The sequence below is a fragment of the Protopterus annectens genome, chromosome 1.part0, assembly GCF_019279795.1.
Source record: "Protopterus annectens isolate FY-2018-M chromosome 1.part0, PAN1.0, whole genome shotgun sequence".
Taxonomy (NCBI): Eukaryota; Metazoa; Chordata; order Ceratodontiformes; family Protopteridae; genus Protopterus; species Protopterus annectens.
The window spans coordinates 976,388,217-976,414,645 of NC_056725.1; the positions used below are offsets into that span (position 1 = coordinate 976,388,217).

General features: G+C 40.1%; 1 protein-coding gene across 2 annotated transcripts in view; it reads right to left on the reverse strand.

The window, feature by feature from the left end:
* ECT2L (epithelial cell transforming 2 like) overlaps nt 1-26,429 on the reverse strand; it is a 1,012,011-nt gene that overhangs the window by 103,253 nt on the left and 882,329 nt on the right. For both annotated transcript variants that reach the window (XM_044064710.1, XM_044064701.1), the window contains exon 20: nt 15,606-15,671. In XM_044064710.1, the coding sequence (XP_043920645.1) occupies nt 15,606-15,671 (66 nt within the window). The remainder of the gene's footprint in view (nt 1-15,605; nt 15,672-26,429) is intronic.

Consider the following 26,429-nt stretch of genomic DNA (forward strand, 5'->3'; position numbering starts at 1 on the left):
AGGTAGACTTCCTCCCAGTAAGGAAAAGGCACTAGGGCAGAATCCATGATTGCAAAGTCGTCCCCAGTGAAACAGTTGGCCCACAGCATAAACCACTAGTTGCCACAATCAGCTGCAGGCAGAGGTCAGAGAAGGCTCTAAGGTTAACAGAGACCAGGCTGAAGACCTAGAAGTTGACTGGAGAGAAAGTACAACAGTTCAAGGAATTACTCAGGGATCTAGCACCCCAAGAAGAGGAGGAAATAGGTGGTGTTGAAGAAGGATGGCAGCACCTAAAAACAGCATGTGTTAGGACTACAAAAATGATATGCGGCCGAGCCAGGTATGGAAAAAAGGTACATAAGGAAAGTTGGTGGGGGAATGCAGAAGTCCAGGAAGTCATCAAAAGAAAAAAGAAGTGCAGGAAGAAGTGGGAGACAGAAAAAAACTGACCAGGCTAGGAAGGACTACAGGTTGGCTAACAAAGAAGCTAGGAAAGAAGTTGCACTAGCAAAGAATAGGGCATCGGAGGCACTGTACCAACTTCTGGAAAGTGACTCAGTAAAGGGCATAAAGAAACTATATCAGGTTGCAAGGCAAAGACAGAAAGATAAAGAAGATAGTTAGACACCCTTCATAAGGGATGCCAGCAACAATCTGCTCACCAGTCCAGAGGACATCAAAGGCAGATGGAAGGAGTATTTCCAGCAGTTTCTAAATTAAGAAAACCCCACAGAACCTGTACTGACCAAGAAACAGCCTACAATGAGAGAAAAAGAGGAGCTCACCCTAGAAGAAGTAAGAACAGCACTAAGGAAGATGAAGTCAGGGAAAGCAGCAGGCTCAGATGAGGTCACAGCAGATATGATAAAGATGTTGGGTGAGATGGGGAGAAATGGCTCCTGAGGGTACTAATAGCAGTGTGGAGAGAAAGGCGTATCCCAGATGACTGGAGAATAAGCATACTCATGTCAGTGTACAAGAACAAAGGGGACATCCACAACTGTGGGCAGTACAGAGACATCAAACTCCTATTACACTGCATGAAAGTTCTGGAGAGGGTGAATGATAACTGGATACACAGAGTAGTAGAATGTAAGATGGGAGATGAGCAGTTTGGATTCAGATCAGGATGCAGTACAACTGACCCGATGGTTGCATTGAGACAGATACTTGAGAAGAAGCTAGAGGAGAGAATCCAACTGGGCATTCCTAGACAAGGAGAAAGCATATGACAAGGTACCAAGAAAGCTGATCTGGGCACTACTGCAGTGGTTTGAAGTCAAGAACATTGGTAGAATTAGTTCAGGATATGTACAACCCAATGACTCAAGTACAGACAGTGTTTGGCCTCAAAGAGGGATTCCCAGTAGGTATGGGTGTACATCAGGGTTAGCTCTGAGCCCAGTTCATTCTGGTGATGGACTACATTAGCAAACAGATTGGAGGGTCCGGCTCAACAAAGCTGCTGTATGCAGACAATGTGGCAGTACAGGCAGACTCTGAGCTAGAACTTCAGCAAAGGATAGGAGAATGGAATGTAAATCTGAAGGCACATGGGATGAGACTAAGCACATATAAGTCAGTGGTAATGGCAGCAAATTAGGGAAATCAGAAGACGCTGAGAAGAGAGATAGATGGGAAGATAGTGGAACAGGTAAACAACTTCAAGTATCTGGGAGGAGTAGTTAAGGAGAAGGGTAGTCTGAATGAAGAGGTCAAAGCTAGAATCAGTGGGGCTGCAGCCGACTGGCACAGAGTATCAGGTGTAGTCTATGACAGAAGTTTGCCAAAGAAGCTGAAAAGCAAGGTGTACAAGACAGTGGTGCGACCAGTACTACTGTATGGTACAGAAACCTGGGCAGTAAAGGCAGAACAGTTGAAGACGCTAGAGGTGATGGAAATGAAGTGCCTGAGAAAGATGATAGGATGCACACTGTGGGACAGACAAAGGAATGAGTACATAAGAACCAAAGCCAAAGTAGCTCCAATTGCAGAAAAGATCAAAGAGAACAAATTACGATGGTTTGGGCACATGGGTAGAAAAGCAGAAGACAATCTGGTAAGGAAGATTTGGGACAGACAGGAAGAAAGTAAGAGGAAGTGAGGACATCCAGTAAAGGGGTGGATGGATTGTGTGAAAGAAGATCTGCGACAGTCAGGCATGAGTGTTGAAGAAGGCAGGAGTGTGGCACTGAATCGAGAGAGTTGACGACAGTTAACATGATACCCCGACCCCATGTAGAAAAATGGAAAAAAGGGGGCTGCTGATGATGATTTAATTAATGAGGGTCCGACAGCTGCAGCAGTGCACCTGTTTGACATGCTGGTAAGGACCAGATCTAGAATGTTTGTTTCTCTTTTCGAGGTATGGACAATTTGTTCCAGAGCATTTGAATTAGCAAAGTCAAGGAATTTTTGCACTAGCAAGTTAGCGCTAGCATAGGTTTCCCAGCTGATGGTGGGATAATTGAAATCCCCCATAACCAGTGTGTTTGCTAAAATTTGGATTGTCTCCAGTTTGGTCAAGTAGGCTTTGTGGGCGTCATGACTCATGGAGGGGGATCTATAACTGGCTATAACTTGAATGGGGGTCTTTCCTACCATAACCTGGACCTGGAGTAACTCCATGGAGTTGTCCAGTCTAACTAGATGGCAGGTGAATTTATCCCTAATATAGACTGAAGCACCGTCTTCTTTGGTTTTCACATGTTCATTTTGCATTCTAAATGTATGTAAGGCATTGTAGCCTTACAAGGCTGGGGTACTCTCTGAGACCTTGAATGAGGTTCTGTGACTGCAGGGAAATCTACATCTACTAGTGACAGAAATGCTTCCACAGAATGCAGTTTTTGGTTTAAGCTCCTAGCATTTAGCAACATGGCCCTTATTTTGTTCTAATTGGTTAATTTCATGTCAGTAATACTGTTTTTGAAACCTTGCCTAAAAAAAGTCACTACAGGGGAGGCAAGACCCTTTGCCAGCAACTGAAAGCCTAGAGGTGCCAGGTGCAAACCATCTCTGGCAAAGCAGTGAGGTTTGTCAACCATGGCTTCCCAGGCTGACAGGAACTGGATCCCCTTTGAATGACACCAAAAACTGAGCCAATTATTGAAATCAGTCATTTATTGTTTATACTGTGGCATCATTCTAGGTGAGGGTACTAAACTGCTCAAGACTAGGGACATATCTGCCTAGGACACATACTCAGAGAGGTCAACCATGTTTCTCTTCATATAGTCCAGTGAGGTACATCTCAGGTCATTCACACCAACACGAACGATGACAGAGTCATAATGGTACTTGTTGCTGAAAGACCTGAGTGCATGGGTGATTTGATGAATCCTGGCACTGGACAGGCAGCTGACTGTGACTTTCTCCTTGTCCAACCTTGTGAGTGGAACATCTGTGTACCTCACTATGGAGTCACTTTGTTGAGTGTTACACCTTACGGGCCTGGTGGGTGAGACACTGGTGTTGCTATGTGTCATGGGTGCTGTGGGGACTGTGTTAGCTGTAGCAGTCTTGTGTTTTGGAGGTCTCTGTTGTTTTGGTATGTTTCTCGAGAGAACCTCCACCTATGTGGATTTATGTGTTTGATGTGTACTATGTGTATGAATAGTGATATGTGTTTGAGTAGTGGTACTATGTGTGTATGTATTGGTGGGTGAGTTGACAACCTTCTTCATGTTACTGTTTGGAGTGAGAAAGAGAGGGTTGTCTGTGTACATGTGGCAATTGCTACACTGCCTCAAGAGACCTAAGTCAACAAAGTTGGCAGAAGAAACAAGGGTAGTCCAACTGTCCATAATGCTAGGTTGAAGATTGTTGTTACTACGGGTGGCTTTTCAAAATTGATCACTGAGGAGCTTAGTGGATGGATATTTTTGACTGGGTTTTAGGAAAAATTTGTTAACTTTAACTGTCCAGCTTTGGTGCATAATTGCACAGCAGTGTGTGGTGCTGCATGCAGCACAATGCGCAAACAAGCAGAAACCTGCTCAAATGCAGGGCCTTAATACCAGAAGCTAAAAACTTGAAAAAAACTTTAAAAAGATTGAAAAGGACCAATGACAATGCTTAGCAAGCCCTAGGCTGGTCTCCCTTTACCAGATGGGTCCCAATCAGCACAATTCTCTCACAAAGGTGCAGATAGGCCCCTTCCAATCTATAATGGCCTGTAAAACGTGCTCAGAACAAACAAATCACTACAAACAGTTCCAGAAGCAGCAAGCCTGTATCTGTACTATGCTACAGCTACTAGCTTCCCTACTTTCAGAGGGAAACACTACAGAATGTTTAACACAGCAGAAAAATAGCAGTGAGACACCAAAAAAAAAAACATTTAAAACAGCAGAAAATCAGCGAGGAGGCTCTGAAGAATGTTTTAAACGGTCAGCTGATCAGTTATTTAAACACTAAAAACAACAAAAAGCTTTGTAAACAGTGAAAACAGCAATGACATTTGATTTTACAGGTACAGTAAAGTAGAGAATTACAATACAACAGTGAAGTTTAGTACACAGTAAATAAAAACAGTATAAAAGTAGGCGGTAGCAACCAAAAAGTGCAGTAAATAATATAAATGAGCAAAATAACAGGCAACTTATGTTTTTTGGAAGCTCAGATGCCTTTAATCATCTAATATCTCAGCTCAGAGTTGTGGCTGGTAGCCCACCTCAGTTCAGCTTGGTACAAACAAGTGACTACACAAATATGAATATGTTCAAGTTACAGGAGGACCTTAAGTTCTTGCATCTTTCTGTTTAGACCCCTAGCATTTGAATAATGCCATTATGATGTTGTCTTAATATGGGTTTGAGTTTGTTATGTGGGAATTTCCATTAGGGAGACTTTGTCTAAAAATGCAATATAGGGGCAACAAAAGCTTTAGTCTTGTCTTTTGGAACAAAACATAGTTTTCTTCCTGTCTGTCATCATAGTTTATTAGCGTCTTCATTTTTTAACAAGAAGCATCTTTATCATATTGCCACTTACGACACAGGCAATCATACATTTGTATAAATGAAAACAAACCATATTGACCCAGTCCCATTTGTAAGCATTTTACATCACAGACTGATAACACTTTAGTCATAGGTGACTCTATAGTCAGGCACACTGATGTCCCACTCACCAGGCTGAGCAAGGAGAAAATTACAGTCAGCTGCCTGTCAGTTGCCAGGATCCACCACATACTGCATGCACTCAAGTTACTCCACAACAAGTACAAATATGACTCTGTCATTGTCCATGTTGGAGTGAATGACTTGAGACGTACCTCCCTGGACTACATGAAAAGAGACATGGAGGAGCTCTCGGAAAATGACTGACTACAACAATTGGCTAAGCTTCTGGTGTCATTCAAAGGGGATTCAGTATCTGTCTGCCTGGGATGACATGATCGACAAACCACAATGCTTTGCCAGAGATGGTCTGCACCTGTCACCCATGGGATTCAGGTTACTGGCTAAAGCTCTTGCCACCCCTATAGTGCCTTTTTTAGGCAAGGATCAAAGGATAAAACCACCACTGTAACACATACAAGTATGCAAAATATGAAGGTAATTCTACTCAATGTTAGTAGTCTAAACCTCAAAATGCACTCTCTCGAGGCACTCCTAAAAATGGAGAACATCGATATCTGTGCAGTAACTGAGACCTGGTTCAAGACTCCAGGCAGCACCCCTGCAATACCAGGATAAAACTCTTACCACACTTTTCTGCCAACAAACTAAGACCGAAACACTAAAGGTGGAGGAGTGTCCATATTCACCAAGTATATTCACACCTCCAGGCTAGTTGCCCAACACAATGCATCTGAAATTCTCCAGGTGCAACTAACACTAGGTAAGACTGCAATCCAAATTGTAGCTTGCTACAGATCCCCCACCATGCCCCAAGATTCCCACTACACCTTTCTAAACATACTGGAAAGTATTAAGATACAACCAAACACCCTAACACTGGGTGATTTCAACTACCCTGCCATTGACTGGGAAAACTACTTGGGTACCAACACCTTTTCCCAACGGTTCTTGGAATTCATAAATTCCAATGCCCTGGATCAACTAATCCATTGTCACACCAGGGGCTCCAATGTCCTAGAACTGGTCATTACCAACATGGGAGACAGATGTTCCACACCAATGGTCACCCCCCTCATTGGTCAGGTCTGACCATAAGCAAATCACCCTTGATATCCACATCCCACCCCCACCCCCCAGTAAGGAAACCTCTGTGAAAAACTTCTCCAAAGCCAACTTCATGCTACTTAAGTCAGAAGTGACAAACTTCATGGCACCCATGCACACGGGAGCTGAAAGTTCGACTGCTGAATCCTACACTAAGGCATTGTACGAGCACATCCACTCGTGCATGAATCATGCCAGCCCAAATAGAACCAAGACGTTCTCCTCCAAAAAAAGGAAGCCAATCTGGTGGTCCCCTGTCATAAATAAACTATACAACAGAAGGAAGAAACTGTTGCAGAAAAGAGGAAAATCCCAGGATGCAAAAAACTCCCTTACCAGCCTCAGTATGAAGCTGAGATCCCTCATAAAATCCTCCAAAGCTAGTTACGAAAATAAAATTACCAAAGATTCCAAAGACAACCACAAGGCATTCTATAGTTATGTCAAGAATCTAAATGGCAATGCTCAGATCTGCTCTGAGCTGCAACAGAATGGCATTGAATATACTGATCCCAAGGAAATTGCCAATATCCTGGTAGATCGAATTAGTGCCATCTTCACCCCCCCTCACCCCCTAAAAGGCCCATCTCAATACCAGAAGATTGGCAAATTCAGGTAATCACGGCCACACAGGTAGAAACCGCACTCTCCAAAGCTAAGAATACAGCATCCATGGGACCAGATGACATCCCGGGCTGTGTACTACATAGACTACAAAATGAACTGGCACCTCACCTAAGTGGCATGTTTAATCATAACCTCACCTTCATGCCCACTGAGTGGTGCACAGCTACAGGTATCCTACTCCACAAGGGGGGATTCACCTTGCATCCCAGGAAGTACTGTCCCATCTGTCTGATGAGCCTGATCTGCAAGGGCATGGAACGCATTATCATGGAACTTATAAACAAAGACATTGGCAACCTTCAAACAGTAGACCCCAGCCAGTTTGGGTTCGTGAAGGGCCGATCTTGTCTCCTGAACCTGATTGACTTCTTTGAATCAGTCTCCAGAGCTGTGGATGAAGGTAAGGCGGTCCACACAGCCCATCTGGACCTCGCCAAGACCTTTGACACCATTCCCCACTCTGGAATCATAGATAAACTTACTAAGCTGGGCATAAATCCCTACATCACTTGATGGGTTGCCAACTGGCTTACTGACGGAACCCAGACTGTAAAAGTAGCTGACTCCAAATCCATCTCCAGGCAAGTGACAAGTGGAGTACCTCAGAGTTCAGTCCTGGGACCACTCTTGTTTGGCATCTACTTCTCTGAAGTACAGGCCAACACTAAGGGACTCTGGCTAAAGTTTGCAGATGACTACAAACTGGGAGCCATTATTGAATCCCCAAATGATGTGGATATTCTACAAAAGGGCCTTACAGAAACAGATGCTTGGTGCCAGAGCCATAGGCTCAAGCTTAATGCCAAGAAATGTATAGTTATCCCCTTTGGGAAAACCATGAATCCCATGAATTATGGGAAAAACCATGTACCCATGAATTACCACATAGGTGTCAGTACACTAAACACTGAAAGTGTGATGAGAGACTTAGGAGCACAGGTTGACAGTGGTTTCACCTTCGATAACCACATCGCCACAACAGTCAGGAAATTCTTCTATGTGGCACACCTCATCACTAAGGGCTTTCCATCCAGAAAAAAGGAGGTCATTGTCCAACTGTACTCATCCCTCATTAGACCCATTATAGAGTACACCTCCCCGTTTGGTATATACCTCACAAGACATCTGCAACAGCTGGAAAGGCCGCAGAAATACCTCACTAAAAGAATCAAAGGCCTAAAGCAGATGTCCTATGCTGACCATCTAAAAAACCTCCAGCTCTACTCTATGGCATATCGTCAACTCAAAGGCGATCTCTGCTTAACATACAAGGCCATGTCAAACCCTGAGCTGTTGGACATGCTCCACTTAAGGAAATCCCAATCCCTTAGAGCCACACACTACATGGATCTCAACCTTGTCATCACAATGAACAAAACATGCTGGAGGGATAGGTTCCTGACCCAGATACTCCCCATACTCTGGAATAGACTGCCCATACATGTCAAGTAGAGTGCCTCCTTGGCCCTCTTCAAAAGGAACCTTGACGATTGGATGGGAGATAGGAAATTCACTCCGAGATCACGTCAGTCACCCTGCTAGATATGGGTCCAGGAAAGTAAATATTGTGGGAAGAAATATCTGGGGAATTGTTTGGCTAGGCGTATATAGGCCCTAGGGCAGATAGCCTAGTACCAACCTATGAACCTATGAACCCTAGATGCAAACATTCTACATCACTTATAATGTACCCAATCATCATCAGTCAAACATTATAGCTCATTCAAATCCTGCCTTCTTTTAAACTTCATTCCTCCCCTCTATGTATTGTTCCCACAGTTCCCATTTTTCCTATGTAATTTGCTCCTACTCTTTTGTAAAGATCCCAATTCCAATTGTTTTATCTCTGTTACTATATTCACTGCTTCTAGTACAGTTAGCTTAGACTTTCATTTCTATTTTTTAGTAATTGCTTTTTTGGCAGCCACCATAATTAGACTCAGCAAGGTCATTCTATGTCTAAGCAATTCCAATTCTGTATCATAGCTCCCTTTTTGCACTAATTTTCTCACCCAGTATCTTTCATAGAGTAGTCTGCAGGGAATTTTTAAAGTCTGACAGTTCATTTCACTTCCAGAAAATATGTTTCCATCTACCGATTTCTTCCCTATCACAGCTCCAGCATTTGCTAAATACCTGAGGAAAAATTCTATGGAATCTAAATGGAGTATAAGAATATCTATGTAAACATTTCCAAGCAAAAATCCCAAATCTTCTAGATTTTGCTGCATATTTGGGAGACAAACATATCATTGTTTCTTTGTGAATTGCTTATCCAGTTTGTCTTGCCAATCCTTTCTAACCTCCTCTGACTGATTCTTATAGTTATAATGCAATATTTTTATACTGTACTAATTATTCCTTTTTAACAGGAGATTCTGTTCTAGATTCTGCTAAAAACTCTACCAGTGCTGTCTTTAGTTTAGGACCCTCCCCTATTTCTTTCTCATTGCCTATATTCTGACATCAATCCTTGATAGGTAAGGCACTCTCTAACCTGCAGTCCAAATAAATTCTTGACATCTTCCCATTCTGTTACCTTTCCCTCTCTAGTTATTTGCTCCAAATACCTTGGTTCCTTTGCCACTTTTCGCCAATAAATTCCAGGACCCTCTTGCCTATTGTCTGTATCCCTAGTTGCCATCATCCCTATCCCCAGAATCTCCTTTCTCCATTCCCATGTTGGCTTAGTTCTTAGAATACTTTCAGCTACTTTGTGAATATAATATTCTGTATGGTTATTGTTATCCCCCTTAAAGGTGTGAATCAAAAATTCCAGTCTCTCCTTGTTTCTTGAGCTTCCCCCATTTCATCATCCCTTTCCACTTTGAATTATAAGCTTCTGCTTGTGCTGTGTACAGGATCCTTAACTGTGTAGCTCTGAAATATCCCTTCAAATCTGGCAATCCCAATCCACCTTGTTCTATTGGACGAATCAGCTTATCCTGCTTGACTCTTGCCATCTTTCCCTCCCAGATAAATCATTCAGCTCTTTATTAATTGTTCATTGCTATCTACAACATCTCCTCTGGTTGATAAAAATATGCCTGACCTATGTATAAGACTAAAGGGATTAAAAACATTTTAACTGCTTGTATCTTACCATCCATATCCATATAACAGAGTATCCAGTTTCTCAGTTGTTGTATTATCTTTTGTTTAGTCTCTTCCCACATATCCTTAACTGCCAGACAGGAATTGTTTTTAGCCCATACTCCTAAATACTTCATTTTATCATGTCCCCATAAATATGGGTCTTGTTCAACCAATTTGTGAGCAGGTACATAACTTGCCGCTATTGCCTTTGTTTTTAGCTTCATTAATTTTGTATCCCAAAAAGATCTCAAACTGTGTCAAAATGTTCCAGAACACTTTAATGTCCTTTTCTGGTTTTATCAGGTATAAAATAATATCATCTGCAAATAGAGCCAGCTTTTCTTGACTACGATACCAATTACATCCTTGAATTTCCGAGTCCCTTACTTTCTTTGCAAGTGGTTCTAAGTATAATGCAAATAACAAAGAGGAAAGAGGACACCCCTGCCTGGTTCCTCTGCTCAAGCAGAAATTATCAGAGGAACCTATCCACTTTAATTTTCACCTCTGATCCCTCTTATATCCTCCTCATCAACCGTATAATTTTATCAGGGAATGCAAATGTTTCCATTGCCCTGCTCAAAAAGTCCCAGCTTACTCTATCAAATGCTTTCTCTACATCAAGACCCACAACAACAATGGTATTTTCTTACATTCTGCTTCCCTCTGGATCATCAATGTTCTGTTAATGTTGTCAAATGTTTTTCTCCTCTCCACAAAACCATACTGATCCATATCTATCCATTTTGGCATCACTTTTACCATTCTGTTAGTCATTATAGACACATACACTTTATAATCATGGTTTAGTTTTGAAATGGGCCTGTATGAAGCTGAATCTGATGGATGTTTACCCTCTTTAGGTATTACAGCTACCACTGCTTTCTTCCAGGATGTTGGTACTTCTCCTCCTCTTAAAATACTGTTAAACAAAACCTTCCAGATCTTTATCAGTTTTTCCCTCCTAGCTTCCAAATGTCCACAGGAAACTTTCCCTCTTGTACTGGGGATTAGGAAAGAAAAAAGGAAGGTGAATAGCCTGGTGCAAAGAGACTTGTGATACCACCTTGGGCTAAATAAAAGGGTTAGTTCTCAAGGTTACTCTGACCCTGTGGAAAATGAGAAAGGGTTCCTTACACATAAGGGCTTGCAGCCTGGATATACATCTGGCTAGGGTGGTTCAAATGGTAGCAGTGTTAGTTTTTCTAGCACATAATATAGGTCCCAGGATGGTGTAGGTTCTCACCTGGCGGGGGGGGGGCTTAAGATGCAGGACTCCTTTCAGTAACTGTTTCATGTAAGGATGAGCATATGTAAGGATGGATATGGTTAGATAGGCATTACAGCTGCAGCAAACACTTTTGTACTAGAGTAAGATAGTCCTTCTTTATACAGGAGATAGGAATTCTAGTACCTGTTTTAACCATGCTTTGTCAGGTGGAATACCTTTTGCATGTACCAGACTAAAAACCTTTTTCAGTTTTGCCACACATGATTGTCTGATATTAGGTTTTCTAGTCTCCTTTTGAATTGATCTGCAGCCAGTAATCCATGCTGTCATACTGAGTGTCCTCAGGTTGGCATGGGTGACAGACCCCCTTGCTCTTGGTTAGGAGATCTATGCAGAGTAAAATTGTAAAAATTCACCCTTCACTGACAGTGATGAGGAGGGAAAAGCAGTGTTGTCTGGGCCAGTAAGGAGAAATCAGCATTGTACTTGGTCTGTCCGCTCTGACTTTCTGTAATACCCAGGGGATGAGGAATATTGGAGGGAAGGCATATAGAAAGGGGTCTATCCAGCTGAAGGAGAAAACATCTGTTCTCCATGGTCTTGTGCGGGGAGTCTTTGAGCAAAACTTTCTCAGCTGCTTTTTCTCTGAGGAAGCAAAAAGGTCTATCTCTGGTACACCCCATTTGTAACATCCATTCATTGGGGTCTAGGAGCGATTTGCTCAAACTGTCTTCCAGCAGGTTGTCCTGACCCAGGATGTACAATGCTATAGTTATCAGGCATAGTTGTTGAGCCACCTGCCACAGTTCCATTGCTAGTCTGAACAGGCAGTAGAAATGAATGACATGTCACATCACAGTGATACTGCCTGTTAGTAGCCTTACTGCTCCTGATACCACTATTTATTTGATTGCTGTCAAGGCTAGTATTACTGTCATCATTTATTTTATATTGATGTGCTCAACTGACAGTTGCCTGACCCATGTCCCTTGGGCCTTGTATTCTACAAGGTGTGTCCCCCCAAGCTAGATCCATGCTGACTGTGGTTAGGGACTGGACTTCTTATGGGAGTTGGAACAGGGCTCCTGGCTTGATTTATGCTCTCTTCCCACCACACATCTCTTTTTTCAGACACAGGAGAGGTATTGCTCTTTTTAAGAGCTTCTGGTATTGGGACCAGCAATCTTTCAGGAACCATTGTAGTGACCTTATGTGTAGTTTTGCCAGTGAAACCATCAGGATACATAAAGCCATGTATTCAAGCATCCTCAGAAATTCCCTTGTTGTAATGGTCTGTTATCTGTGCAGAAGCAAGATGTATTTAGAGAGGAGCATACTTTTGTCCTTCGACAAAAAGGCCTTCTGCTGGACAGAATTTAGGTTTGCCCCTAGAAAGGCAACTCTGGTGCTGGGTGTCATTTGTGGCATCTCAGCATTCAGGATGAAGCCCCCCTTTTGAAAGCAATCCATAGTGACTTGCATGGCTAACAGAAGCTCTGCTAGTGATGTTGCCTGGATGAAGCAATCATTTAAATATGGGTAAATGTGAGCCCCCTGACTCAGCAAAATACCATAACTAGGTTAGTAAATATTCTGGGTGGTAAGGCACATAACTGTCAGTGAGATCCCCCTGCCTAAGAATGTAGGAACTGCCTGTGCTTTTGATGGATAGGAACATGAAGGTATGCATCCTTCAGGTCCAGAGTCACCATCCAAGCCCCAGAAAAGATGAGAGCATGAGTATTTACAGGACTAGCATTTCGAATTTGGGTAATACCAGGAATTTGTTGAGTCTTGAGAGGTCCAGTATGGGTCTCCAGGTCTCTTCTTTTTTGGGAACTAGGAAGAGTTGTGAGTAGAACCCTGTGCTTGCCTCTTTTTAAGGAATTGGTTGAATGGAACTCTGTTGTAAGAAACCATGTATGAGGGATGGAAACAAGTTTCTTTGGTGTATAATCTACAGTACTTAATTGTTCTGAGTAAACTGCTTCCAGTGATTAAGGAAGGAGAAGAGGCTTCCTCTCAGAGAAATGAGGGGAGGGGGTTGGGGGATATAGGGAAAGGGGGGAGGGAGGGTAGGAGGAGCTGGAAATAGTTACATGTGCTCCCTACCAGGGGCTGGCTTCTTAGACCACCCTGTGTAGAGCACTGTTTGGTTTGCCACTTTCATTGATACCCAGGCTTTTCCCCCATGGGGTTTAGTGTTTACCTGCTTTGCAGAAAAAAGTGCCAAATCTTGCTGGAATAGTTTCTGTTATCTGTGGTAGGGGAAAACTATAGTTCCTTTACTCACTTTGTTTGTTTCCCTTCTGGTCCAGTCTCTTAAACACCTTCTCATATCGGAGACTAGAAATTCCTTGTCTACTTGGGTGTTAAGGAGTTCAGCTTTCAAATGGCCTGGCAAGGTGTATATATTCAACCAGATATGTTTCCTTGTGGTGGACCCAGTAGCAGCTATCCTGCATGATGCATCCAGTGCATCACAGTGACATTTAAGTCAATGTCTGGACACATAAACATTACATTGGACAAATCATGGATGTCCTTTGGAAGCTCTTGTCTTGTATCCCCTCTGCCCTAGTTTTTAATATGTTCCTGCTTAAGACTTGAGGTGTTTGCTCATGTGGAGCTAGGAGTTCAGAGCTCTCATGGCTAAGGGACTGAGGTGTAGGTCTTTTTGCCAGATCAATCTATGAGTCTACTCTGTCTATCATTTGGCAAACGATTCTTGTATTCTTATAAAGGTTCATGTGGGACTCAAGTACTCTAAAAAAAAGCAATCAGCTTCCTGGGGGTGGTGATGGGAGGAATCAAGCTGCAGTGATATGTCAGCAAATGCATCATCAAAGCATAGCCAGAGATCTAGGAGCATGTAAGCTTAAGAGATTTCTATAATTGGCCAGGACCTGGAAAAATTCTCTAGACTCCCATTTAAAGGATTTCTTCATTCTGTGAGGGGCATCTCCAAAGGATAGGTCCTCAGGATTTGAGGATGAGGACAAGGTGTCTTCTGAGGCAGAATCCAAACATTGGCGGGGGGAAGGTGCTCCACATAAAGAAGTTCTTCCTTATCTACTGACTCTCAGGTATCAGTATCTCCCTGGGGGAGGGGAGAGGTATCTTTTTTCCTTCTCATAAGGGAGGTTTTTGGCACAGGCTCCTTTTCCATGGTGGGTTGTCTTGACTTCATAATATCCATGAAGTCTTGCATTAGCCTGATTAGGTTCTGTGGTGATACTTAGAAGTGGAAGGGGATCCAGAAAGCATTGGCTGAGGCAAATCTACCTACCTCTTTGTATGTGGGTATTTTGGGCTCAGGTATCGATGACAAGGCATCAGGTCACAGATAGCCAGTTGTGACCTTAATCTAATTCCCAAGTACTTCCTCCAGAACTGCTACCAAAGGGATGCCACCCTCGGCCTTGGTCACCAAGACTCTGGCATCAGAAGCCATGGCCTGCATAGTGGCTTTGCACCCACCCGGCATCAGTCTGCTGTCGACTTGTGAGGACTTGGACTGGGCCATGATCATGGTGAACACTAGAGAAGATGTTCCATTGAAGTCAGGCATAACAGGAATCAGACCAGGGAGTTGCAAAGGTGCCTCACATAAGTTGGCAATTTTGAGCCAGAGAGAGGAGTCGGACACAGAGATATCTTCAGCTTCCCACACATCCTTCTCCTTCAAGCATTCCTTTTTACACTTCTTCAGAATGATGGCCACTAAACAGAACAGTGAGAGTGGAAATTTTTGTGAGGGATCTGTTTCCCACACAAGAGACAATTGTTAACCTTTTTGAACATTAAACATTAAACAGCTAAAGTAAACCAGAGATAAAAAGGATCTCCAGTGGGATGCTTAGCTGAATCCACTGGTTTCAAGTTGACCACTGGACTGACTATGCTCACACATGTGGTCTTGTGCATCAGATGGACGTGCCAGGAAAAAACCTGAAGATGGTGCTGGCCATTGATCCTTTATACCACTGATGTCCTACCTGTGGACCATAACACCACTCACTGGTTGGGAGAGGGTGAAAGATTTGGTATTTGGGCCAGATGTGGGCTTCTGAATGGCAAGAAGTCCCAAGATTTATTACCGCAACACTGACTATGATGAATGTTAACATTGCTGAATTGGGCATACTACAGCACATGGCTATAGAATTCATCTATAACATGGACCCAAGCTTGCAGTCATCCTTCATTAAAAAAATAGGATTATTGGTGTTATGTATTCTGATATTTACTGCTAATTAACCTATTACATAACTAATATTCTGAATTCTAGAACCACTAAACATTAGCAGTAGTGATTAGGTCAGAATTTGGTTATACTGAATTGAAATATTTCTTCAGTCATTTTATACTAGTTTGTAAACATACTGAAGCTCCTGGAAAGTAATTTTGGATTAGCTCATTGATGCCAAAGATATGCAGAGCTGAAGAAGGAAGACTGTCCTAACAGACGTACTTACAGGACAGCCTTGAATCATGTGCTGTGCTTCGGCCATTTGATTATCTCTATCCATACTCATCTTCAGCTGGAAAAAAAAAGTATAGCAGATGTTAAAGTATCAGACATGGATCTAACCACCTGTGATTTACTAAATATTGAAAGATTCTAAAATGCTACTTAATAGTCATTAATCATGACACTCTAAGCAAGAAAATGAACAGTATGTTTAAAGACAAGGCAGGCTGTACCATTGTTGTATTGTGTATTAGACGTATTATCCTCTAAACCAGCAATGAGAAATCTAGGTAATCTAAGATGATCAAGTAGAATTTATGCTCTAGCATTAATTTAGATTTCATAATTTCTTCTCAAGTAAGAATTATTTTACATCATATCCTATTAATGTGTATTAAACATAACGTTAAACTCCTTACAGCCTATTGACTATATGGCATCATAAGAAAAAAAAATCTATATATTGAAAACAAACAAATATATGTATCAGTAAAATGGTAGATTGCGGCAGATTGTATTTACTTGCCTCATCTTTGGCAGATTTAGAGTGCTGCCTGTTATGACCATTACCAGCAAAATTGTAAATTATAATCAATAATGCACAAGAGATTCAGAGTGGTACAGATATTATCACAAACCCAGGGGGTTGTGGGGTGGGGAGAGATACCATCTTGAAGGGTGAGTACCTAACAGTCCCTGGCTGTGCAGTAATCTCTCCATCATGTATATCTTTGAGTGCCGTACTGCACGTATAAAATGGGCACTTGTACTTATACTTCCATACTTAAATGAACTGCTTTAGTAACAGGCTGCTGTACTTGGTATTGTACTGGGATGTAAAAGATTCTCTCCACACGTTTCTGAGGTAGTAAAAAAGACATTACTGTCCGAATCTTAAACATTAGTTCTGTAATTCTAATGATACCAAAAGAAAGTTATATTTTACTTATTTTACAACAAACTGTGGAAGTTTTTGAGCCATGTATTCAAGAAAGTAAAGGCATCCCTGAAAGCCTGACAGTTGTGAATATTGTTTTTTTCAAAAATGTTCAACATACTAATTTTAAGGCACTGCCTAATAAACTTTGATAGGTGAACCATTGCATCAAAAAAGTAATTTTTCAATTGCCATGCAAAGAATTTTCAAATGGTGTGTGAAATCAGTTTTCATGATGGAATGAAACAATGATAATGTAATAGCTTGTAAGATGGGAGCATACAGACAGCATGCTGAGCATTTAATCCATAAATATTTAAAATTAGTGCTCTCTGCTAGTGACATACAAGGATATAACCTAGACTACAACCCAAGGAACCAGAGTTTGACTAGCAGCTCAGGCACTTGATGGCACAGGATGAACAGTGGTTCTCATCCGTCTTGCTCTTAGAGAGCACACATACATGGACTGAGGGGTGTAGGCATCCCTAGCAGTGATGCAAGTGTTCATGTCACCACTACGGGCAGGGCCAGGTTCATAAATGAAAAAAGTACTGTCATCGCTGGGATGCTATGAAAGCATAAGGCACCCTAGTGGTTGCTTGAATGACAGTCCCTTGCAGGTTTGAGGGCCATTAGGCAATGGGGCAAGAACAATACAGTTTTAAACAATTAAAACTAGTAAATACCAAAGAAAAACCGCAAACCAATCCAGTAAATGCTCCATTGCTAATAAAAATATAAAGTTTAAGAAAGGTTTGTAGAAACGGAGCAACAGCAGGCAAGACGCTGATGTAATATATCCTTAAAGGTTTATTAAGCACAAATTCCAACAGAAGATAAGCACTTTCGCTAATCAAGCTTCTTCAGTGTGTGTGTGTGTGTGTGTGTGTGTGTGTGTGTGTGTGTGTGTGTGTGTGTGTGTGTGTGCACATGCATGAATTTCTGAATTTGTGTATGTTTGTGAGTGGATGGGAAGGGTGCCTGTTATACCTCTCACATCCATGCAAATGACTTCTGAAAAAAGACAAACTAATGGAAGAAAAACGTCCATGATCAGGGGCAATGTTTAAACACGTACTCTAATTTACTTTGAATAGAACAATGGAAGTATGAATCTCTAATGTCTGACATTATTGACTGACTGTAAACATAAGTGATTTACCAGAAAATCTACATTTGTATGAAGGGACAGAGTAATGATGTAAGGCAAAATCAGGGATATTCAGCAGACTTGTGCATAATGGGAATATATGCAGCCTAAACCAACACAATGCTTTAGCCACTGCAGGACGTAGCTATTGCAAGGTGCTTTTAGTATCAGCAGTAACACTGCTAGTTAGTGAATACTGAGATCTTCCTCATTGTGACTAATCAAGTCTCTGAATCACATTTTCTGCAAAGATGTTGGCCAAAACAGTTTATATTCATGGTGGGATTATCTTTGAGTCCCAGGCCTGTTTTTAAACAGAAAGTACAATTATAAGGAGGTTTTCCAACTATAAATAAACAGTAGTAATCAAAATTATGAACACTTTCTGATTGTTTTTGTGAATACCTTCTGATTGTTCTATTGCGTTTGTATGCAAAATTAAAAAATTATATTTAATAATGTTTTAGTAAGCCGCGGTGGTGCAGCAGTAGCATTGTCGCTTCACAGCAAGAGGTTCTCCTGTTTGATTCTCGGCAGGAGAGCCTTTTGTGTGGAGTCTGCATGTCCTCATCATGGTCGAGTAGCATTTGAAAGACATGCCTGAATGGGCGTGCCTTCGTTGAGGGTTGGGCGTCGGGCTGGCACCTCAGCACCATAAAAATCGACAGCCAATCATTAGCAGACCGGAGTTCTGCTGTGGCGATCCCTAACAGGGAAAAGCCGAAAGAAAATCAACAACATATTTAATGTTTTAGTTATTTACTTATTTTATTTATCCATTGTTGACTGGATTAGTTTCTTTAGTACAGTGGCCTCTTTTCAGGGGAGACTTGAGGCGGTATTCACATGGCCAGGGGGAACGTTTCCTACTCTTTTTAGAAGGCAGAGCCAGACAACAGCTACTGGCAAGAGAACGTCATAGATGACAATGAAGACATAATGGAGAAGAATGATTCAGATGTCTGTAATGGAAATACTAAATCAGAAAATTTAAAAATTATAAGGATACAGTTACTGTGGGTAACAGAATGCCACAGGCTTAGATAAGAAAATATCTCAGTAAAACCTGACTAAAGCAGAAACAACTGAGAAGATTGCACTTTCATAGTTGGAAGTGGTTATTAAATGCTTACCAGATGATATCAGCATGCTTGAGGAAGGTAAGTCTGATAGGCAAGACGGGAAGAGGATAGCAAGTTCAAGGAAGAAACAAGCAGAGTTTTGGAACTTTATACCAGCAAAGGTGCAGACTGAGCTGCAAAAACAAGGCAACTGATAATGCAAGTAAACCTAATGCTGCTGCAACACTGAGGTCATTGAACAGCGCTGTGAGGATGGAAAACACTAACAATAATTATAGCCAGCTGTCTTTGAGGCAAATAGAAGCTAATGAGGGTGTGGCTATTGATAGATATTGTATATGGGACAAAATGGCTGTGTCACTTGGATTCTCAGTGGAAGATATACAAACTTTTTTGACATTGGAACTAAATCATTATGTGAAATAATATTTGAATGATTTGCCGTGGCTGAAAAAAAATCATAATGGCTTTTGACTCAAAGGATTTATGTGAGCTATGAGAAGGTTACAAAAGTATGAATGTGATACTCAAATAGTGAACATTTGATTTAGAAATACTGAAATGAAACAGAATGAATTAAAATTTTATTTTTCTAATAAAGGTAAAAAAATTAAATTAAAATATTCACTGAATGAAAGAAAGTTATGTAATGGGGTAAGGAAATGTTTCTTTGTTTGGACTGTGTTGATGGAAAGGTGATGTACTGATTCTAGACACTGTTAATGGAAAAAAAGAATGCTTAGCTAATAGAGCCAACTAAAAACCTGTTTGCACTCTGGGTTTGATAATTTTCACTCTGGGTGTGATAATATTTAATTTAGGTATATTTTATGTAGGAAGTGTAGGAGTACTTTGCACTTTTAGTTTGATTGTAATATGAGTGAAACAGAAGAAATATCAGGTACAAAAGTGATGTGGAGAAAAATCCTCATGATGACAAATGATGATAATGTTGAAGGTGAACAAATTTTAACAGAAAAGTGCAAGAATATATGGAGGAAAATAATTGAAATAATAACATCTTATTTAATCTTTTGAAAACATGTTTAATTTATATGAAAAGTATAACAGCACTAGATGTTAACATTATAAAACCAGGAAGGTGCGTTATATGTGATATGAGGGGGGGGGTAGTAAAATATGGAGACCAATAGTGGTATATGCATATAAGAAGGGTACCAAGAAAGAGGAATTACTTGAGGAAATTAAAAACAAAATATGCTATTGTGAAGATGGACATTATAATAATGGAATATTTTAATTGCAATTTAAGAAAAAGTAAAGGTGAAACAGGTAAAGATATAAATGCCTGTAGATGGATGATAAAATGTGGGCCATTAGTTTTAGGCCAGCAGAGGAAGCATATGTATAGAAGAAGATGTTTAAAAATGAAATTGACTCATGTTTTTGGAAGGGTTTATGAGAAGTTAGGATTGAAACAGGAAAGGTTAATTTCTCAGATCATTTTTGTAAAATCAGAAATAAGTAATTTTTATGAATTTCTTAATGACGGTAAATGTCTGAGAAGGCTTTTGGATGAAGTTACTAAAACAAAATTATTTGAAAAAGAAATGGGTCAGCTCTGGAAAGATCTATCATTTTACAGTGCAAGTAAACATCGGTGGATAGTAAATAAAATAAAATATAAAAAGTAATATATAAGATTAGAAAAAATGTTTTGGAGAAATGAAAAAATACTGTAAACTTATACATGATTATGAATTATATATAAATGGGGATGATAAGTTAACAATGAGTATGGAAAAAGAGAACGAGAAATATATATATTAAAATATTAACAGAGATATTATATATTATCAGACACCAAAATCGTCAGCAGTACACCACACATCACACCTCTCCAAGGCCACCACAATACACATAATCCATCAAATCACTGTTTGTTTCTGATAATCCATCAAATGCTGAGGTTCTAAAGAGTAACTTTCCTAAACTTAAAATTCCTCCAAAACACAACACAGGCACAAAGCACACTCAGCATATTAAGCCTACATCCTCACATAGCCCAAAGAGTTCCAAAGTCACAGATGTTGAGCCCATAAGGCAGGCATTGACCCAACCAATCATTCTTGTTATAGGTAACTCCATTGTAGGACATACAGATGTGCCTCTTACCAGGATGAGCAAGGAAAGAGTGATGGTTAGTTGATTGTCTGGTGCCAGGATCTGTTGGATCATGCATGCAGTCAAGTCCTTCATCAGCAAGTATCGGTATGACACTGTTTTGGTTTATGTCAGTGTCAATGACTTGTGGTGTACCTCCCTAGATTATATGAAGAGATACAAGATGGAACTCTCAGACTATGTGTTCAAGGCAAGTATGAACCTAGCACTGAGCAGCATTCTACCTTTTGCCAAGATATAAGTAAAAAATAATTGATTTCAATAATTGGATTAGTTTTTGGTGTGATTCAAAGGGGATCCAGTTCTTGTTAGCCTGGGAGGATATGATTGATAGACATGCTGCTTCACCAGGGATGGCCTGCATCTGTCCCCTCGAGGGTTTTGATTACTGGCAAAAACATTGTCCACACCTATTCTGCCTTTCTAGGGAATGCTAATCTGATATACCTGCCAACATAACAAAACAAGAAAAGGAAAATATGAAGGTGTTACTGATCAAAGCTAGAAGCCTGAAGAAGAAACTCTATTCCATACAAGCCCTTACCACCCTGGAAGACATTGATGTCAGTATAGTGACTGAGGCTTGGTTTTAAATAGTGGAGAGCACTCTGGCTGTGCAGGGTTATAACATCTTCCACACATTTAGACCAGCTACCATGCAGGAGGGGAAAAAGATGGAGTTGTATGTATCTACTTCCAGAAGAGATTCACATCAAGGCAGATAAAGCATTAAGATGTACTAGAGCTTATTCATGTCCAAGTAACCATCAGAAAGGTCCAGTACCATATGCATGCTAGATGTAGACCTCCTTCTATAACAAAAGAAAGCCACAATGCCTATCTACTGGAACTAGAAACAGTCACTATTAAACTCAATACCACTTTTGTAGTTGATCTAAACTATCCAGCTATAAACTGGGAAACCTATACCACCACTAGTGCACAAGCACAGAAATTCCTGGACTATGGCAATGCAAATGCCCTAGAACAATTAGTCAAGAGTACCCACTAGGGGGGAATAAAATTTTGGGTCTTCTCCAAACTAATATGGGAGCATCTTTTACCATCTTTTGCATACCTTTATCATTTATTAGGTCTGACCATTAAGCAGTCTCCTTCAAAATAAAACTGAAACCAGAGATCCCTTTCACCCAAGGTACCTTTATAGAATTCTTTTTAAGACACATTACCTACTTCTAATCGATGAATTGGAAAGCTTCAGATCCCCACCAAATCCAGTTAGCTCCACTGAATACGCAGAAATGTACACCACCAACACACTATACCAGCATGTAAACAACTGCACAGATACAGCTGTACCCCATAGGAACAAGTGCAGGGCAAACCACAGAAACAAACCCACATGGTGGAACCATAATATTAACAAGCTTTATAATAAAAGGAAAATAATTTTGACCAAAAGTAAGAAGAGTAATTCCCAGAATGTTACAGCTCTTTTCACTGAAATAAACAAACAACTCTTAAGCTTAATAAAATCCACCACAACCAAGTTTGAGGCTAAAATAGCTACACAAGCCAAAGACTATCAAAATGCATTTTTTGGTTATGCTCATAATCTGAAAAGCACAATACAGCAATGCGCTGAGCTGTTTGTGAATAATGTTACCTACAATGAGAATGAATTTATAGCTAATCTACTAGCCGATAAATTTAGCTCTAACTTTATCCCTCTCTCCTGCCTCCATCTGTCCCTTAAGATTACCTGGAACTGGCTCACCTCCAGCTATCACTCACAAGACCAAGTTTTAAAAGTGCTATAAAAAGTTAAAAATACTGCATTGATGGGTCCTGACAATATCCCTGAATGCATCGTAAATAGCATGAAACACAATTTAGCCAAAGCACCTAACAACGCTGTTCAATCTCACCCTCCATAAAGGTTTTGTACTAACTGAATGGAGAACAACTACATTCATTCCCTTGCATAAGGGAGGCCCTTCCACAGACTCAGGCAATTACAGACCCATAAGTCTGGTCAGCCTCATACGAAAAGCCATGGAAAGACTTATCATGGAATTCATTAATCAGGACATAGGGAACCTCCAAACACTGGACCTGTCTTAGTCTGGATTTGTCAAGGGCAGGTCATTCTTACTCACCCCGTGGATTTTTCTGAAAAGGTCACCAAAGCAATGGGTCAAGGAAAATGGTACATTCCACACACCTTGTTCTAACTTTTGGCACAATTTCCCAATCAGGCATAGTAGAAAAGCTAAATAAACTGGGAATAAACCCCTATGTCACCCACTGGATTGACAACTAGCTCACAGATAATCAAAACAGGGGAAATTGCCACCACAAAGAGACCAGTCATCAGTGGAGTATCCCAGGGTTCTGTCCTGGGATTTCTCTTGTTTGGTATTTACTTTTCTGAAGTAAAAGCTAAAACCAAAGGGCTCTGGCTGACTAAGTTTGCAGATGACTGTAAGTTAGGAGCAGTCATTGAATCCCCATATGACATAGCTATCCTGCAAGAAGGTTTGACTCGAATAAATAACTGGTGTCAAAATCATGGTCTGAAACTAAGTGCCAAAAACACATTATTGTATACTTTGGGAAGTCATCTATCCCAGGGAATTACCAAATTGACAGTATGCCCCTAAGAGTTGACCTAGCTGTTCATGACTTGGGAACGTACATGGACAGTGACCTAACATTTGACTAACATGTGTCTATTGTTGTATGACAGTCCTTCTCTATTGTACAGCTTATAAAAAAGGGATTGTGTTTAGATCTATGGATGCCATTGCTCACCTTTACTCGACCCTCATTAGGCCAGTCATTGAATATAATACCCCCTTTGGCATGTATCTGTCCAGATGCATCTAACAACTTGAACGCCAACAGAGATACCTTATTAAAAGGATGCAAAGCCTAAACAACATGTCCTACATGTACCAACTCAAAGCCCTGTTACTATAGTTGGTATCCTACAGACTGCTAAGAGGTGACTTGTGTCTGTCATACAACCCATCCTCTGACTCATTACTGATGGATTTAATGCACATCAGCTAGTCAAATGGCATCAGAAATACTCAGCCTAGAGATCTAAACCTCTTCTGCAATATTAACAGAATGTTTTGGAGGGACAGGTATATCTCGTAGAGGATACTGCTGCTATGGGACAGACTCCCCATCCACATAAAACAAAATTCATCCCTGTCCATTTTCAAGTGCAACTTAGATCTATGAATGGGAAATAGAACATTTTCCCCAGACTGCCCCTGTATTACTAATGGACAGAGGCAGCTCCTAAATGTTTAATCCCATGCATGGGTCCCTTCAAATCATCTATGGTATAATCCCTGTTATTCTTATTAGGGGTGATATATAATTACTGACCACGGGGTGGGTAAAGTCAATCTGCAACCAACTGGATTAAGTTACCTTGATCACAAAAAGGAAAATTGTCTAGTCTTAAAACAGCCTGCAAGGCATCTAGCCTAGTACTGACGTATGACCCTATAAAATATTAAAAAGGAAAGGAAACTTTGTTTAACCAGATTTTATTTTACTTCAAGGAAAGAAGGAAGAAGCATCTCCTTCTGGGAGAAATACTGTGCATAAGGATGAATGCAGAATGCATAAGGTAAGACAGGAGAATGGTTGCATGGTGTATGATCAAATTGAATGAACAAATGTGATAGATATATTATGAGATTTTATAATACGAATTAGAGCTCAGAAATAACATTTGGGAATAGTGATGTTTATGAGATGTTTTATAGCATCACTATTAATGAACTACAGCTAGTTTTGAAAGAACTTAAATGTAACTGGGTCTGAATAGGAGTGGGGATGTATTTTATAAAGAAATGATTGAAGAAAAGTAAATATTTTAGATGTGATCAGTAATGGCTACAGTATGTAAGTAGAGATAGAATTGTTTGTGAAAGTATAATTATGTTTATGTACAAAAAAAGGTGAGAGAGAGAAAATGCAAGGAACTGGAGGTGTTAATATTGAATAATACATATTACAAAATATTAATTAAGATTGTACAAACATGGACAAGTACATGATTAATTAAAATACTGGATGAAAATAGTTATGATATTGAAGGACAGAGTTTTTTTGCTTATGATAACCTAAGTTGTGGACAGTACTGTAAAGGGGAAAAATGGATGCAAGATGACAGTATGATGTTGAGAAGGCTTTTTATAGCATAAGTCATTAAAGTATGTGCAACATTTTGTATGAATATAGGACTGAGGAAAGGTTGTTAAGGCTAATAAATTTGGCTTACATAAATGCTTTTAATACAGTAATGGTTAATGGATGGATAAAAAAAGACACATAAATTAAAAAGGGGGGGGTGAAGCATGGCTACCCATTCAGAATAGTAAAATAAGTTGAATAGGATGGGAAAATTAAATTGCAAGTCAAGTGAAGGTTCCAGTATATGTTGTATATGATGATATTTGACAGTAGTAGCTAGTAATAAACAATGGATAACAGAAGCTATGAAAGAAGTGAAAAGTAATTTGAATAAGGTTAGATTAAAATTAAGCAAGAAGAAGTGTGTGGGTTTGGGAGATACATTTTAAATTACAGGTATATTTTTTTGTGAAAGAGAAATACATTTGTTGGGTTTAAGGTATGGGAAAATAATATATGCACAATCAATGAGTGTTTTGGATGAGATTAAGAATACAATAACTAGGCAGAAAACATTGCAATAGCATTTATGAAAAAAGTATATCATATGCATTTATATGTACTAGGAAAATCAGAGCATGTTGCTGGAGTATATCATTCTTCGATGGAATTTGAGAAAGAGTTATTAGAAGTTTTTTCATTTATTTTGGGGATGAGAGTGAATCTGGTAAAAAAGAGGATTTCCGTATTGTAAATCTAAAGAGAGTAGCCTTGGTTTATAAAATCCTGCTGTTCATTTCGCATCCTTGAATTTGTATTGGATATTAAAAAAAATAAATTGTAAGAAAACGGCGTTTTAGAAATCATATTACAGGAAAACTATAAGGAAGTACAATTATTAGGAAACAAAAAAGAAGGAAATGCAAAAATAATGAAATGTGTGAATATTATGAAAAGATGATAAATAAGGTACTGCATGTGATAGTGTGAGCTGTAGTAGAAAAGTGTGGTATGAGCAAATAATGGAATTTTTTTCCAAATAAGGATGTAGAAAGATAAACACGAAGAAATAAATCATCTTCTCATCATCATCTTCTTTCGGCTGTTCCTGTTAGGGGTCGCCACAGCAGATCACCTGTTTCCATTTCTTCCTGTCCTCTGCATCTTGCTTTGTCACACCAACCACCTGCATGTCCTCTCTCACCACATCCATAAACGTTATCTTAGGCCTTCCTCTTTTCCTGTTACCTGGTAGCTTCATCCTTAGCATCTTTTTCCCAATATACTCAGCATCCCTCCTCAGCACATGTCCAAACCAACGTAATCGTGCCTCTCTGGCTTTGTCTCCAAACCTTCCAACCTGGGCTGACCCTCTAATATACTTATTCCTAA